The 15224-nt window shown below is 68.2% G+C and overlaps 1 protein-coding gene across 2 annotated transcripts; it reads left to right on the top strand.

Moving 5' to 3' along the window:
- The first annotated feature begins 1321 nt into the window (after positions 1 to 1321).
- On the top strand, positions 1322 to 14284 carry MOB2 (MOB kinase activator 2). 2 transcript variants are annotated; one of them, XM_056131779.1, is made up of 5 exons: positions 1322 to 1405; positions 10031 to 10191; positions 10913 to 11006; positions 13467 to 13591; positions 13706 to 14284. In XM_056131779.1, exons 1-5 carry the CDS (start codon positions 1389 to 1391, stop codon positions 13936 to 13938), a joined length of 630 nt encoding a protein of 209 aa, XP_055987754.1. In that variant the 5' UTR covers positions 1322 to 1388; the 3' UTR covers positions 13939 to 14284. The 2 variants fall into 2 exon arrangements, with proteins under 2 accessions (XP_055987754.1, XP_055987753.1); XM_056131778.1 differs by having other exon boundaries at positions 13657 to 14220.
- The last annotated feature ends 940 nt before the right edge of the window (positions 14285 to 15224 follow it).

Below are 15224 nucleotides of genomic sequence, written 5' to 3'. Positions count from 1 at the left end.
TCCCCGAACCACTGCAGGCCGCCGGCTCTCACACCCTGCCATGATGTACAAAGGGTCCCCTGGGTGGGTGGCACCATCCACGAAAGAGGGATACATTGGGCACTGTGTGAGCACCTGTGGAGCAACTTATACCCTCACTCACCTCACCTATACCCTCACCACCTCACCCCTGCACTATACCTATACCCCACTGCACCTCACCCTCACCCCACACCAGCACCTTCCCTCACACCCACACCTCTACCCTCATCCCCACAGACCTATACCTTCACCCCCACACATGCACCCTCACCCCATCCCTGCTCCCACATCCCCACACCTACACTCTCACCCCACGCCTCCTCCCCCGCATCTCCTGGGCCATAGAAGTAGTTCAGGGGATGTTCAATCATGGATCCAAATCCTCCAGCCAGGAAAAGGCAGCACTGGGGATGGAGCTGCGAGCAACCGGGGCCCGTGGAGCATGAGGAAGGGGCAATGGAGGGGCTGCGGGAACTCCTCCTGCAGTGCTCAGTGAAAGCAGAGTTGCTGGACCAATGTCCCGGGAGGCAAAGTCGGCCCCAAGGTAGGGGTTGGTGTGGGGCGTGGGTGCTCCTGCGGAGGTGGAGAGGATGCTTCCTGCTGCCTGCTCCAGGAGCCCCTGGGCACCACTTGGCGTGCCTTCGGGCGCCCCTGCCACCAGGCAGCCCACAGCACCGCAGGGCCACAGCAGGAGAGCGCTGGTGGGATGGGGCAGGGGCGCTGCTCTCCCACGAGGCCGGGAGAGGCAGCCGAGCGCCCCTCTCCGCCCTGTGTCCTGCCCGGCAGACCTCTGCTCCTTCCGGGCCTGTTCCCGTTGCCCTCAGCACGCCCCTGTCCGCTCCCCTCCCGCCGCCAGCCCGGCAGGGCCCGGTGGCTTCGGGCAGAGGCGTCAGGCAGCCCGGTCTGGGCCCCAGTTTCTTTCCGTTTTATTCATTTGGGGGGACCGCACAGTCGTCCTCAGGGTTCCTCCTGGCCCTGTGCTCAGGCACCGCTCCTGAGGGGCGGGGGACCACCGGGTGCCGGAGTTTGAGCCCGGGCTGACCCTGCGCAGGGCGCGCGCCGTCCCCGCCGAACGACGGGGTACCCAGGGGCCGGGTGGCCAGGGCCCAGCGCAAACGGCGGGCGCAGGACACGTGGGTGCGCGCGGCCGGTGCGTGGGGCGGAGCCGGAGCGAGGGCGGGGGACGGAGCTGGACAGCGGGGCCGCAGGTGCGCGGGCGGCCGGCGAGCCCGGAAGCGGCGGCGCGGCCGGACTACAGTTCCCGGCGGGCCGCGCGCGCACTTCCGGCGGCGCGGGCGCGGCGAGTGTTTACTTCCGGCCGCCGGGCCGAGGCCGAGCGTGTGGGCGCGGGCGCGGGCCCCGCAGCCATGGACTGGCTCATGGGGTGAGTGGCCGCGGGCCCGGGCGGCGAGGGGCGCCTCCGCGGGCCGGGGGCGGCCCCGGGGGCGCGCGGGTCGGCGCGGGCCGGCGCGGGCCGGGCGGGGGCGGCCGCTCGCGCCCGCGCCGCGGGAGCCGGTTCTGGAGCCCGGCGGGACCCGGGCGCGGGCGGCTCGGAGGGACCGGGCGGGGGCGCGGGGCACTCGGGGACGCGGGGTCCTGGGGGGCGCGGGGCACTCGGGGACGCGGGGTCCTGGGGGGCGCGGGGCACTCGGGGACGCGGGGTCCTGGGGGGCGCGGGGCACTCGGGGACGCGGGGTCCTGGGGGGCGCGGGGCACTCGGAGACGTGGGGTCCCGGGGTCCAGGGGGCGCGGGGACCGGGGGGCGCGGGGGCCAGGGGGCGCGGCGCACTCGGAGACGCGGGGTCCTGGGGGCCAGGGGACACGGGGACCTGGGGGCGCGGGGCAGTCGGAGACGCGGGGTCCTGGGGGGCGCGGGAACCCGGGGGCGCGGGACACTCGGAGACGCGGGGTCCCGGGGGGCGCGGGGCAGTCGGAGACGCGGGGTCCTGGGGGCCAGGGGACACGGGGACCCGGGGGCGCGGGGCACTTGGAGACGCGGGGTCCCGGGGGGCGCGGGGCAGTCGGAGACGCGGAGTCCCGGGGCCCGGGGGGCGCGGGGACCCGGGGGCGCGGGGCAGTCGGAGACGCGGGGTCCTGGGGGCCAGGGGACAGGGGGACCCGGGGGCGCGGGGCACTCGGAGACGCGGGGTCCCGGGGGGCGCGGGGCAGTCGGAGACGCGGGATCCCCAGGACCCGGGGTGGGGCGCGGGGACCCGGGGGCGCGGGGCACTTGGAGACGCGGGGGCCAGGGGGCACGAGGACCGGGGGGCGCGGGCACTCTGAGACGGGGGCGCGGAGAGCCGGACACTCGGGCGCGGGCGCGGGGACCGGGGCGCGGGGTGGGGCCCTCCCGGCCGCTTCCTGTCGCCTCTCGGAATTGGACCGGCGGCCGCCGCCTCCTGACAGTTGTCCCGGCCCGCCTGGCCCGGGCGGTGCCGCTGCGGCTGCGCGGCCCGGGCCTTGAGTGGCACCGCCGGGGTCAGCTCTTGCCCTGGCCGTGGCCGGGTGGAGCCTGGACAGGCCGGAGGGAGGAGAGGCGGGGCGGGAGGGGCGCCCCGGCGAGCGCGGGCCTCGGGGGGCTCCTGGCCGGGCTCTGCTGACCCTGACCGGGCTGCTCGGTGACGGCACCTGGCCCGGCCCAGGGAGGGAGGGTGCTCTGCGGGTGTGCAGGGGTGTGCGGGGCTGTGAGTGTGCGAGTCTGCGGTTGTGCAGGGCTGTGGGTGTGCGGGCTTGTGAGACCTGGGGTGTGAGACTGCGGGTGTGCGGACTGGGGTGCATGGGGCCGCGGGTGTACCTGACGGCGCTTGTGCATGGCTGCGGGTGTGTGAGGCCTGGGGGGTGAGGGGCAGGTGAGTGGGACTGTGAGTGTGAAGCCCGGGGTGCTCGCTGTCTTTCGGACCACTCAAGGCTCCTGAGTTCTTAGGGGATCCTGAGCTCTGTGACTGTGGCTGTCACCCCCAGACTCGTCTGGATCCACTTGCAGGAGGCTTGAGTTGGTGGGCTCGTGGGCTCCCCTCCCCTGCCTCGCGGTGGGAGACGGGAAGCAGCAGGTAGCTGTGGCGTCAGGGGCGAGGGCTGGGCGCAGAGACCCCCAGAACGGGACCGGCCGGCCCGCCCTGCACCTCCCTGCCGCCTCAGGCCGCCTGATCCTTTTCTTGGGTTTCACCCCGTGAGCGTGAGCGGAGGAACTGTTTTCTTGCTAATCCCCAGCGCTCAGTGTCAGCCTGGCTGTGCGGGATCTGGTTCTGGGCTGTCGCTGCTCCGTCTCAGGTGACCTGGAGGGAGCTGGCAGCCCCGCCTGCCTTCGGGGCCCTGAGCCGGCCGCCCCCTGGAAAGCCTGGCTGGCTGCTGAGTAACGCTCGCCTTATCTCAGCCCGGTTCCGGCGCGGCTGGCGCGAGTGGGGACTTGCTTGTGGGTGCTGAGACGCCCGCACCCTGCCGGGTGCTCCGGAACCTTCCCTCTGCTTGGCACGGTGCTTGCTGTTGGAGGAGGTGGTGGCTGGTCTGTCTGTCCACAGGGAGCGCGTCCTGGCTGAGGATGGTGCCGTCTGCCCTTCCGTGCCCGGCTGAGCTCCCCTGCGGGAGGAGGTGGGCAGGCGGTGCCGTAGGGTAGGGCATGAACGCCCAAAGAGCAGTTCCTAGGAAGTCAGGAGCACCCGCCCTTCCCTCCCTGCCGGGGAGCGTTCCGGCAACCCCCACCTGGGGCAGGAGGGAGCCCTCACCCGAGGCCTTCAGCCCCCCCCCCCATGGAGGCATGTAAAACGCACTTGTGACTTACACAGTAGACCTCCGCCGAGGGTCAGAGAGATTCTTTTTATTGTTAAGATTTTCAGTCCTGTGACCCCATCTGGGATCGACACCCCAGTTTGAGAGGCAGAAGAGACGGCACAGGGGCCGGCCAGGTTCCTTGTCCTGGAGCCCCCAGGGCACCCACACACCCAAGGGACCCCGAGCGCAGCTCTGGCCGCAGCAGGAGAGTGGAGTGCGGCTGGGCGGCTGCCCTGTCCGAGCTCGTCTCTGCGGGCTCGGGCCGCCCTGCGCTATTTTCCCTGTGCCTTGCCTCCCGGCAGGGAGTCAGTGCCGGTGGCCAAGGCGGAGTCTGGCTGTGAGGTCAGCAGGCTGAGCGTGCTGGTGACTGCAGCGTCCTCCAGGTGTAATTTACGTGCCACCGTGCTGACTTGCTTCCCGCGGGGTCCGAGTGTCGAGCCACCAGCAGCAGTGGAACGCCAAGCTTTGCCGTCAGCCCAGAGGCTACTCTGCTGCTGTCTCTCCACCCAGGGCCTGTCCAGGGGGTCTCTCAGGGCTGGGCCAGTGGGGGCTCTGTGGCCTCTTACCGGGAAGGACCTTCTGTCTGCAGGCAGACCCCACAGCCGTGGGGACGGACCTGGCCCTGGGCCTCCAGCTGTGGCCCTCGCTTGTGCCCCTGCTGGAGCCCGTGTCCTCGGGGATGCTGGAGCTGCCCGGCCTGTCCACGTGCTTCTCAGCTGAGCCGGGACCCAGGGGACCTTTGTCTCGGGCTCCATACCCGGAGCAGCCTTGGGGAACTGCGAGGGAGGGTCTGGCCGGCTGCTCTCTGCCCAGTGCACCGTCATACTGGTGGCGGCTGGAGCTGGGGACGTCCCCAGCTGGCTGTGGGCTTGCGTGACTCGGTCCTCGGCTGCCCCCTGAGGAAGGCCGGGAGGAAAGGAGGGTGCGGCCCTGGAGGGGCGCCAAGACGCTTTCCACCGATTCCTCCAGGGATGTGCCCGGAGCAGGAAGTGGAACAATGAGACCGAGAATAAACGGGAGAGAGGAAGGAGGCAGTGGGCGGGGGGTGGGCAGGTGCCTTCCCACGTCAGGGTCCCTGACGTGCCACGCCCGCAGAGGGTGTCTCCGTGTCAGGGGGCCTGCGTGTGCGGGTTCTGACGTGGCGCAGGGCCGAGACAGGGCGGGCCGCCTCTGTCTGTCCCCACCATGTGTGCCCCTGTGCCGCGCTGCCCCCCCAGGAAGCTCAGCTGTCTGCCAGCCCCTCTGCTGCCCACAGCCCACCTGGTGGTCCAGAATCTCCTTGAGGGTGGTGGCCTGTACTGTCCGTGGAGCTGAGGCTGTCGGTGGTTGGGACCCTGCCAGCCATGGGGACAGGGCTTGTGCCTGCTGCCTCCCTGCCCAGCCCAGCTCCCTACCCGGGGGTCCTCCAGGTGTGTCCTCCCCCATCCTGTCCCTACCCCATCTGACGCGGCCTGGGGGGTCGCCGAGGACACTGCCGGAGGGATCGGACACTGGAGATTTCCGTGGGCCTGGGGCCGACGGGGCAGAGCAGGGGATCCCAGCCTGGAGGGCTTGTGTCGGAACAGCCCGAGGTGGTGCTTGCACATGGACCCTCTGAGGGGCCAGTCGGGTTCTTCCCTGCCCCCCCCCACCTGCTCCTGTCTGAGCACGGGGCCAGGAGGTGGCTCCAGCCCTGCCGAGGGCCAGCCCAGGGCCGCTTCTCACCCGCTCTGGCCCGGGGAGGGCCGTGCCCGCAGCGAGCGAGCCTGCGAGTGGGAGGCGGCCCACCGCCAGCCAGTCAGAGCTGCTGCTCCCCGGCCTCAGGTCGCTGGGTGTGCGCCCACGCGGCCACACATGGCATGCACTTGGTCACACGGATTCATCCCAGGCACGCGCGGGCATGTACACGGGCACACACGGAGACTCGTTTCAGGGCCCGGTGCAGGTCAGGGCTGGACGCGGGGCCCCGCCTGGCTGCCGGGGGCTGCGGTCACGAGGCCCTGCCCGGCCCCTGCAGCTTCCGGCCAGTGTGGCAGGAAGCAGGGCCCAGACTCAGCCGTGTGGTGCCGAGTGACTCGCTTCCCGCGTCCCCAGGCCTGGGGGCAGGTCTCACCTGGGAGGGGCCTTCCGGGTAGTGGCTCCCTGACTGCACCCCACTTTCTTTGTGCCGGGAGAGAGGCGGCAATGCCGGCTTGGGTGGGGTGGCAGGCCTGTCCCGAGGCCCCTTTGGTGTCCGTCTCTCCAGAGCCTCAGGCAGCCCCGGGGATGGCCAGTGGCCAGAGTGGGGCCTTGCGCTGTGGTCACGTGGGGTCCCGGGTCTGGCCCCCCCAGGCCTCGTGAGCTGCCCCTGGGAACTGGCGTGGCTCCCGCCTGCCCTCCCCTCCCAGGCGTGGCCTCTGCCATTTCCCATTCCGACTCTCACTGGCTGTCTTGGCCCTGCCCTGGGCTGTGCCCGCCTCCTGCAGTGAGGAGGGCGGGGCCCTGGGCTTGGTGCCTGCCTGCCTGGGCAGGGGCTGGAAGGGGCCGCGGGGCGTGGCACCTCACAGAGCGCCCGTGGGCAGGCACAGTGGGCTGCGGGGGGCCAGGCGGCCTCGCTGCGCTCGCCTGCCCCATGCGCCCTTCCAGGGTCTGTCCTGGACAGGCCTGCGGGCAGCTGGGTGGAGCTGAGACCTGCGCGTCAGGGCCTGTGTGTACGTGAGCCGTGTCTCTGTACACACCTGTGCATCTCTCCATGTGTGTATGTGCCTGAAAGCTTGCCTCTGTGTCTGTACCTGTCAGGGTTTCTGCATCTGTGGGCACGTCTGTTCACGTGTCTTGAGTGTGTGCGTGTCTGCGTACGTGCGTGTGCATGTGTGTCTGCAGTCATGTCTCTGTATGCCCCCTGTCTCTATACACATCTGTATGATTACGTGTCTGCGTGCATACACACCGACACGTGTCTGCCTGCACATCCGTGTGTGCATGTGTGTGCATCTCTCTATGACTGCACGTATCTGCATGTGTACGCATCTATGCGTCTGTACATGTCTGAACATGTGTGCACATCTGTGCATGTATCTGTACATGACTGTGCACATGTGCAGAGGGCCTCCCATACCAGTGACAGTCCCTCAGCCCAGCCTGCTCCCCACAGGGTGGGGGCTTCAGTCCACAGACTGCCCCTTCCCGAGCCCCCAGCTCCCAGCCCCCAGCCAGGTTGTCACCTGGGCTTCTGGATGACCCGCGAGACACTGGTTTTCACATCTGCCTCGTTGATTCATTCCAGAGTCACACGTATCTGACCATCCAGCCAAGCCTCCATCTGGGCCCGTTGCACCCACTCTGGGCCCCTACTCAGCCCCTCCTGTGCCAGTCATCCCTCCTGGCCCCGTCACCCCTCCTGGGCCCCCAGTCAGTCCTCCTGGGCCTGTCACCCCTCCTGGCACCCCACCCCGTGTTGGTGAGCTTCCCTTAGTATTTCTGTGACAGGAAGTCTGAGGGCCGTGTGCAGCTCTGTGTGAGGACCGGTGTGAAGACTCGCCCCACCCACCACTCTCGGCCTGTCTGGCCCTCCTGGTGGACGCCAGTGTCCAGCACTGCTACCTGAGTGTACTGGACTCTCCTCTGGATTCTGCCCTACAGCTTCTGCCTTAGACCCTGGCCTGCTCGTGGTGCTGATTCCATGTGTGTCCACGCCCACTTTGCTGCTGCCCTGTGGCTCTTCTCGGGACTCTGGACAGTGGTCAGAGTGAGCTGGCGCCTCGGAGCTGCCCTGGTCTGCACCCTGGGTCGGGGGAGCCGGTGCTAGCTGGGGGCTCTGGGGATGCTGCCCTGAGTGTCAGCACTGCAGCCTGGCGAGGGTGGCCACGGCGGGCGCCCTCCCGCACGGCTCCGTGGGGCCGACCCCCTTTATCTGGGCCTGGCCGCTCCACGCTTCCCGGGAGAAGTCTTGTGTATCTCTCCTTCGGTCCGTTGCTGACCTTGAAACATCTGTCGTGGCTGAAGGCACAGGGGCCACGGCGTGCTGGTCGCTGCCTGCAGCATCCGGACCTGTGCCCTGTGGTGTGTGGGGAGGGCAGGGGCACCTTGCCCTTGTCCTCAGTGGACGCTGGTGAGCTCCCGGCTTGGGGCACTCTGCAGTGGGATGCGGCTGATCTCACCCTGCGTCCGATCAAGGACGTTTTCCTCCAGAGGTTTCCGAAACGTGGCGGCTCCTGTTCTGGGACCTGCCTCCTGGGACCAGGCCGGGCTGCGGGCCGCAGGGTTTGCTGGGCCACAGGGTTGGGAGAGTCGGTTTGTGTTGGGGTTTTTGTGGTGCCTGGGGTTCAGAGCCCCTCAGCCTGCCAGGCCCGAGGATGTGGGGGGTCAGGCCCCTGGGGCTTCAGGAACCGCACGGTGCCAGGCCAGGACTTGGGGCTGTCTTCCTCACATGTGCCCTCACGCTCCCTCACGTGGAGCCGGGCTGTGCTTTGCTCAGGTCCTGCCACCCACACCTGCTCTGCCCCAGGAGGGGCTCTGTCCTTAGTTCAGATTTTCTTTTCTTGAGGTTGCTTTGGTCCTTGTGTTGGTGAAGCCTTGTGGAGCCCGGGTTCTGCGGTGGGGGGCGGGCACAGAGGGGGTGGACCTGGGGGTGGACACGGGGTGGCCACAGCGGGGCTGGGCCTGGGCATGGACGTGAATGGGCACAGCAGGGGAGGGGGGGTGGGCCCGGCTTTCTGTGCACGCCACACCGCCTCCCTGGCCTTTGCGCTGGGTCACTCGTGTCACCTCCTCCTGGCCCTGGTGGCGCGGGGTTCGTGCCGCAGAGAGCGAGCAGTGGGCAGTCAGGCTGGGAGTGCTCTCCCCGGACGGTCTGTGCTGTGGCCAGCCGCTCCTTCCTCCTTGCCTGCGGCTGGCGCCCGCCAGGGGCCCTGACAGGGGAGCTGGACTCGGACTCGCAGGTGGGGTTGCTGTTGGGACCCACTCTTGGCTCTGGGAGTTGAGCTCACTCCACTGGACCCTCCCTGGCCCTGCCCTGCCCTGCGCTGCTGTGCAAGGGGTCACAGCCGCGGCTCCGGGTGTCTGTTCTGTGCCGGAGGCGGGGCGGGGCGGCAGGGACTCGGAGCTGCAGGTTCTGTGCGCCTGCTTCCACCTCGTGCCTCTGATCTCCCTGGGACTTCAGGCTCCACCACGTGCGCCTGCCTTCCCACTGTGTCTTCCTGCCTTCCCACTGTGTGCGCCTGCCCTCCTGCGCGTGCCTCTATCTCCCCGCTACACCTGTCTGCCCTCCTGCATTCCAGTGTGCTCCTGCGCCTGTTTGTGCGCGTGTGTGTGTGTTTATGTGTCCATGTGGTGGACAGGCCCATCCGGGCCCTGGGCCCCTCCTCCTCCTGCCCCTCTGTGGTGCCACCAGGCCAGTGTCCTCGCCAGGTGCAGCTTGGGGCATTCTGGAAGATGCCTGCAGAGGGGAGCCCCGGTGTGGGGGCAGCCCTGGTGATGCCTCTCCAGCCTTCCCCCGGCTTGGCACCCAGCCAGTCAGCCCCCGTGCCAGGCACGTGGGAGGGGCTGGCCAGAGATGGGGGCTGGGGCGCCGGGGCGGTCCTGCGGAGCCAGGGCTGTGGGGGCTGTGGGCTCAGGGACCCTGTGGCAGGCACGGGTTTGTAGACAGGGTGGCCTGGGTGGTGGAGTGCAGGCCCTCGGCTCCCGGCAGACCCCGGGGTCTGTCCAGTCTCCCCCAGGCCCCCCTTCTCGGCCCGCTCTGGCTCCCAGCACGCTGCCACCCGCCTGGCATTGGGCACGCAGCCGTGCCCGAGTGGAGTGTGGCGCCTTTTAAGGCAAAGCTGTGCGGAGCGAGCCAGAGGGAATGTCCCGGCACTGCAGAGCTGTTTCCTTTCTTCTCTCGAGTAAACCATGAGAACTTTCTAGGCAGGAAGAGCAAAGGAGCTGTGGTGGGGCGCAGGGACTGTTCCCCCAAGCCCAAGGGCAGGCTGACACCTTCCTGCCGAGAGTGGGCGGCAGTCCTTCGCCTCTGCCCCTCCCTGCTGTGGCCTGGGGACCTCCAGGCTGCTCCTGTCTGCGGGCATGTCCCCAGGTCTGCTCTGGGCTCTGCCTGCAGGAGGCGCCACCAGGTGACCCGTCCCACGTGGGGGACTGTGAGCGTTCCCTGGAAGAGGCATCACCCGCAGGGATCCAGAGCTACCGGAGAACAGCAGGCCGGGACCTGGTGGTGATGGGCTGGGGGTCCCCTTGCCCCCTCGGCGTCCAGAAGCCCCTCTTTCATCTGTGACCCCCACGTGTCTTCCAGGAAGTCCAAAGCCAAGCCCAACGGGAAGAAGCCTGCAGCCGAGGAGAAGAAAGTGTACCTGGAGCCCGAGTACACCAAGGCCAGGGTCACCGACTTCGCCTTCAAGGAGCTGGTGGTGCTGCCCCGCGAGATCGACCTCAACGAGTGGCTGGCGAGCAATAGTGCGTGTGTGGGCGGCCCCCCGGGGTGCCTTGTGCGTCTGCGTGTGTGTGTGTGCGTGTACGTGTGTGTTGCACCTATGTGCATGTGTGCGCTCCTGTGCATGCATGTATGTACGCTAGTGCACACGTGTGTTCATGTGTGCATGTATGTGTTCGTGTGTGTGCTTGTGTGTGCTCATGTGCGCATGTGTGTGCGTGTGTGCATGAATGTGCCTGCTCGTGTGTATATATGCTTATGTGCATGTGTGCTTACGTGCATGCTTTTGTATGTACGTGTGCTCATGGGCAAGTATGCACTTGTGTGTGCGCGTGTGCTCATGTGTGCATGTTCGTGTGCTTGTGTGTGCATATCTGTGTGGTCATGCTTAGGTGTGTACCTACTGGTGTATGTCATGTGTTCGTGTGCACGTATGAGTGCGTACCCACATGCATGTATGTGTGCAGGGCAAGGCCTTCCCCTCCCTCCCCACCGCCCCGTGGCTCAGCCCCAGGGTCCCAGATGAAACTGTGCGCCTGCCTGGGGATTCTCCGTGGGCGTTGGTCCTTCCCAGAGGCCTGGGACCCCCTGTCCTGGCTCCACGTCCTGAGGGAGCACAGCTGGGCGTCATCCCCCCCAGGCCCATGCAGGGCCGGCGCCCAGCCCTTTGTGGCCTGTGCCTGCTCTGTGCAAGGGGACCGGGCACGGAACGGACTGCAGGTCCTCATGCCCCTTTTCCCACAGCGACAACGTTCTTCCACCACGTGAACCTTCAGTATAGCACCATCTCCGAGTTCTGCACCGGGGAGGCCTGCCAGACCATGGCCGTGTGCAACACGTGAGTGGGGGTGGTCGGGTGGCCTCCCCTCTCCTCCTCCCCCTCCTGGTGCTGACTCAGTGAGCAGGGTCCCCAGCCCCCATGTAGCCACAGTGGCAGGGCCGGGGCTTCTCGCGCCAGTGTGCTGGGAAAGCTCCCTTGGGAGTGAGACTGCGCTGGAGGCCGGCGTGCGGGAGGGGCGGGTGTGTAGGAAGGCACAGCTGCAGGACGGCATGGAGACCATGTCCACTCCACTGGTGACCAGAGGGGGGAGGCGGCATGCAGGAAGTCCCATGTGACCAAGTGGGAGTGCCCGGCCCTGGGGCGGGTGGGGACAGGCCGCGTGCTGGCTGGCGCAGAGTGCCAGGCTGGGCTGTCCGAAGTGCCCCGTGGTGCCTGGAGTCGGGCAGCCCCCACCGTGAGCTCCGAGCCGCCGGGAGACACGCGGAGGCCGCGAGAGCATGGGGCCGGTCTGAGGAGGGGCAGGCCTGCTGGGGCGAGGACCGCGTGCAGAGCCGGTGTCAGCAGCATCAGCCGCTGCACCCTACGCACGGCCCTGCCCTCGCCCTGCGAGAGGACCGGTGTCACGGCCCTCTGGGCAGTGCAGGGGCTGCTGACGTCTGAGCCGCCTGACGTGGGCCCCACGCGATGAGGCTGCTCCAAGCCTCAGCAGGATGTGAGCGTGTCTTGGCGAAGACGGCAGAGCTCCGGCGAGGAACGGAAGCTGCCGTCCTCAGGAGCTAGAACAGCACTGACCCTCCTGGAGTCGAAGGACGTTAGAGGGCTGCGCCCTTGGGATCGACTTCTCAGAGGGCAAGGCCAGTCCCCAAACCCAGCCTGTCAGGGAGTTTCCTGAGGGGTGAACCCTGGGTGAGGCCGGCCCGCACACAGAGGGGTGTGAGGAGGAGGAAGGGGTGCAGGGGAGAGCAGCAAGGAGGGGTGTCGGGAGGGGAGGGGCAGTGGGGGCTTCAGGGAGCGGGATAGTAGGGATGTAGGGACGGGAGAGGCAGGGACAAATGTAGGGAGGGGAGGAGCAGAGGAGGACCCGGAGGGGAAGTTCCGGGAAGGAATAGCAGGGAGGGGTGTGGGGAGGAGAGCAGGGCAGGGAGGGAAGGTTCAGGGCCGTGAATAAGGTGGAGGGAGGGGAGGGGTGGAGGGAGGGGAAGTTCCGGGAAAGAAATAGCAGTGAGGGGTGTGGGGAGGAGAGCAGGGCAGGGAGTGGAGGTTCTGGGTGCAGGAATAGCTTAGGAGCCCCTGGGGGGTGGGGGGGGAGACAGACCCTGAAGTGCCGCAGACAGGACGCATAGAATAGGGAGTCCGCCCTCTTAAAGGCTGGAGGAAAGGGTCCCTGGGACCGCCTGGGCTTGTGGTCCAGCTGAAGAGAGGAAGGAGTCCTTGGCCCCCCAGATATTGCGGTCAGCCTGGGCTGGCCGTGGCGGACGGCAGCACGGAGTGCCCTGTGTGACCGTCCCAGCGCTGCCCCGGGCCAGTGTGGCCCTGGCAGGGCACTGAACGCTGAGGAGGCACTGTCTGGGGCAAACTCTCCCAGTGTTCTCTCCAGCCACAGGCTGGCACCTCTGGCCTGCCAGGGCCCCGTGGGTGTCACTCGTGGTCACGGCTCATTTCTACCTGGCTGTCACTCGTGGCCCAGCAGTGCAGCTGGGGCCTGTCCTGCCTCGAGTGAGCCAGAGCCGGGTGTCCTAGGCCTGACAGCCGCAGGCTGAGGTGCCCACTGGCGGCCACTTCAGCCTTGCCGAGAAACAGGCCCATTGCCCACTCAGGAGAAAGCCTTGTCCAGTGGAGCAGACCCAGCTGAGAGCAGGGCGCTGAGTCCAGGAGGCCGCAGCCCTAGCCTGTTCCCGGGTGGGGCTGGACCCCAAGGAATCCGGAGCACGTCCTGGCCGGTGTCCCCACCCCACAGGACCAGCTGGTGCTGCTGGGAGCTTCTGTGTCTCTGCTGGTCCTGGGCAGCTTGGAGCTCCCATGGGCTTCCCTGGAGGGTGGCCTGGGGGCGGCTGGGCCTGTCTCCCTCCTGGTGCCCCAGGGTGGTCCCATGCAGGCAGCTCAGGGCTCAGTGGTCTCGCCTCGGTTGGGGCTGGGCTGGCCAGGGAACAGGTGGGCCCACCGTCCTGACAGCACGTGGGGCCAGGGAAGGGGTCCCTGAGGGCTGCCCCTGGGTACCTCCCCCACGGGTCCAGGCTGAGTGCCTGGTGAGGGTGGAGGCCCGGGAGCCGCATGTCTGGGCAGGGCCGGTCCCCAGGAGGTAAGGACCGGGGGACTTGGCCTTGTGTGTTCTGGGGGTCAGGGGTCATGGGGACATAGATGCATGCACAGCTGGTGTGCCCGAGCCGGCCCATCTCCCCTGCCCCCCGCGGGGGGCTGGACCCAGGGACTGGCCAGGGCCGCACTGTTGGTTGAGGACTTCCTGCCAGGCCTGGGCCTTGTCCCCGCTGGGCCTGGGGTGACAGCCTGTGCCCACAGGCAGTACCACTGGTACGACGAGCGGGGCCGGAAGGTGAAGTGCACAGCGCCCCAGTACGTGGACTTCGTCATGAGCTCCGTGCAGAAGCTGGTCACCGACGAGGACGTGTTCCCCACCAAGTACGGTAGGTGAGCGCAGGGTCGGGGCGAGGCCGGGGAGGGGCGCCCCAGTGACACGCCTGCCCCCCAGGGCGGGAGTTCCCCAGCTCCTTCGAGTCGCTGGTGAGGCGGATCTGCAGGTACCTGTTCCACGTGCTGGCCCACATCTACTCGGCCCACTTCAAGGAGACGCTGGCCCTGGAGCTGCACGCCCACCTCAACACGCTCTACGTGCACTTCATCCTCTTCGCCCGCGAGTTCAACCTGCTCGACCCCAAAGAGACCGCGGTCATGGACGACCTCACGGAGGTGCTGTGCAGCGGGGCCGGCGGGGAGGGGGCCGGCGCGGGCGCAGGGGCACAGAACCACGTGAAGGAGAGGTGAGCCCCGGCCCCGGCGCGCGTGTGCAGAGACGGTGACGGGGCTGCGTGTGCGCACACGCGCGGGGCGTGCTCGGCAGGAGGCCTGCGAGGGGACGCCGGCTGCGCTGACGGCCCCGGTGTGCGGGCAGCCGTGGGGCCCAGCTGCCAGGCGCGGGCTCTCCCCGCTCTCGGGGCTCATCGGAGGACGCGCCCGGCCCCGGGTGCTGGCTTCGCGGTCTGCTTGGACGCTTCCAGGCATCCCTCCCTCCCCCAGCCGCGCCTGGATCTGACTCTCGGCGGCCAGGGCCTGCCGCCCTGGTCTCTCCTCCGGACCCTGTTCCCCAGGAGGCCTCTGTCCAGAACGTGTGGGGCCCAGGGCCTCGCGTGGAGCCAGTGGCCGGGAGGGCGGGCGGCACGCTTGCTCCACTCACCTGCTTGGTGGGAATAAAAAGAATCCTGTCAGGTCAGTGCCTGTGTGTGCGTCTTGGGGACTTGCGGGGCCCCATCCCTGGGCCCAGCAGGCAGCGGACACTCGCTGGAGGGAGACCCAAGAAGCTGGCCCTTGGGGCCCAGGTACGCAGGACCCCCAGCCCCTCCGCACCGACCCTGTCTTCCCGCTCTGCAGGGGGCGCTGGGGGCCAGAACCGGGGCCGGGGAGGGGCTGTTCCCCGGAGCTGCAGTGACCTCGGGCCGCAGGGAGTGTCTGCTCTTCACATAGCCGGCGGTGCAAGGCAGGGCCAGGATATCTGACTTCCTCGGGGTCCTGGCCTACTCGTGCCCCCGGCGTGTGGTTCCACCACACAGACTGGCCCAAAGCACAGTACAGAGGGCTGCCCAGGGGCCTCGTCACCGTCAGGTCACAGCTTTGAGGGGCCCAAGGCTGTGTCTGGTTGCTGTGGGTCACGGCCCCGAGGGTTGTGATCAGGGCCCTGGGGCATCGGTCACTGTGGGTCATAGCCCCAAGGGTGTGTGTGGTCACTGTGGGTCATGGCCCCGAGGGCTGTGATCTGGGCCCTGGGGCATTGGTCACTGGTATGGACTGTGCATGTATCAGGGGACTCGGTGAAGGGGTCTTAGAGGATCCTTCATGATGGTCCCTGCTCTCAGGTCCTTATGGGAGTGATGTGGGGACAGTGCTCACATCTGATAACGGCTGGTACTGTGACTGCAGAAGGGTTGAACGGGTCCCCCCTTGCTGACCTCACAGCTCTGGAGTCAGGGCTGAGGGATGGACTCAGCAGGCAGGGAGTGCCAGCCTTGCCCCTGCGCCCCTCTGCTGCCCCCCGGAATGGGCAGG

This window comes from Sorex fumeus, unplaced genomic scaffold (assembly GCF_029834395.1).
Source record: "Sorex fumeus unplaced genomic scaffold, SorFum_2.1 ptg000093l, whole genome shotgun sequence".
Lineage (NCBI taxonomy): Eukaryota > Metazoa > Chordata > Mammalia > Eulipotyphla > Soricidae > Sorex > Sorex fumeus.
Note: the sequence above shows the minus strand (reverse complement) of the source record. Positions and strands in the feature narration are given on the sequence as shown.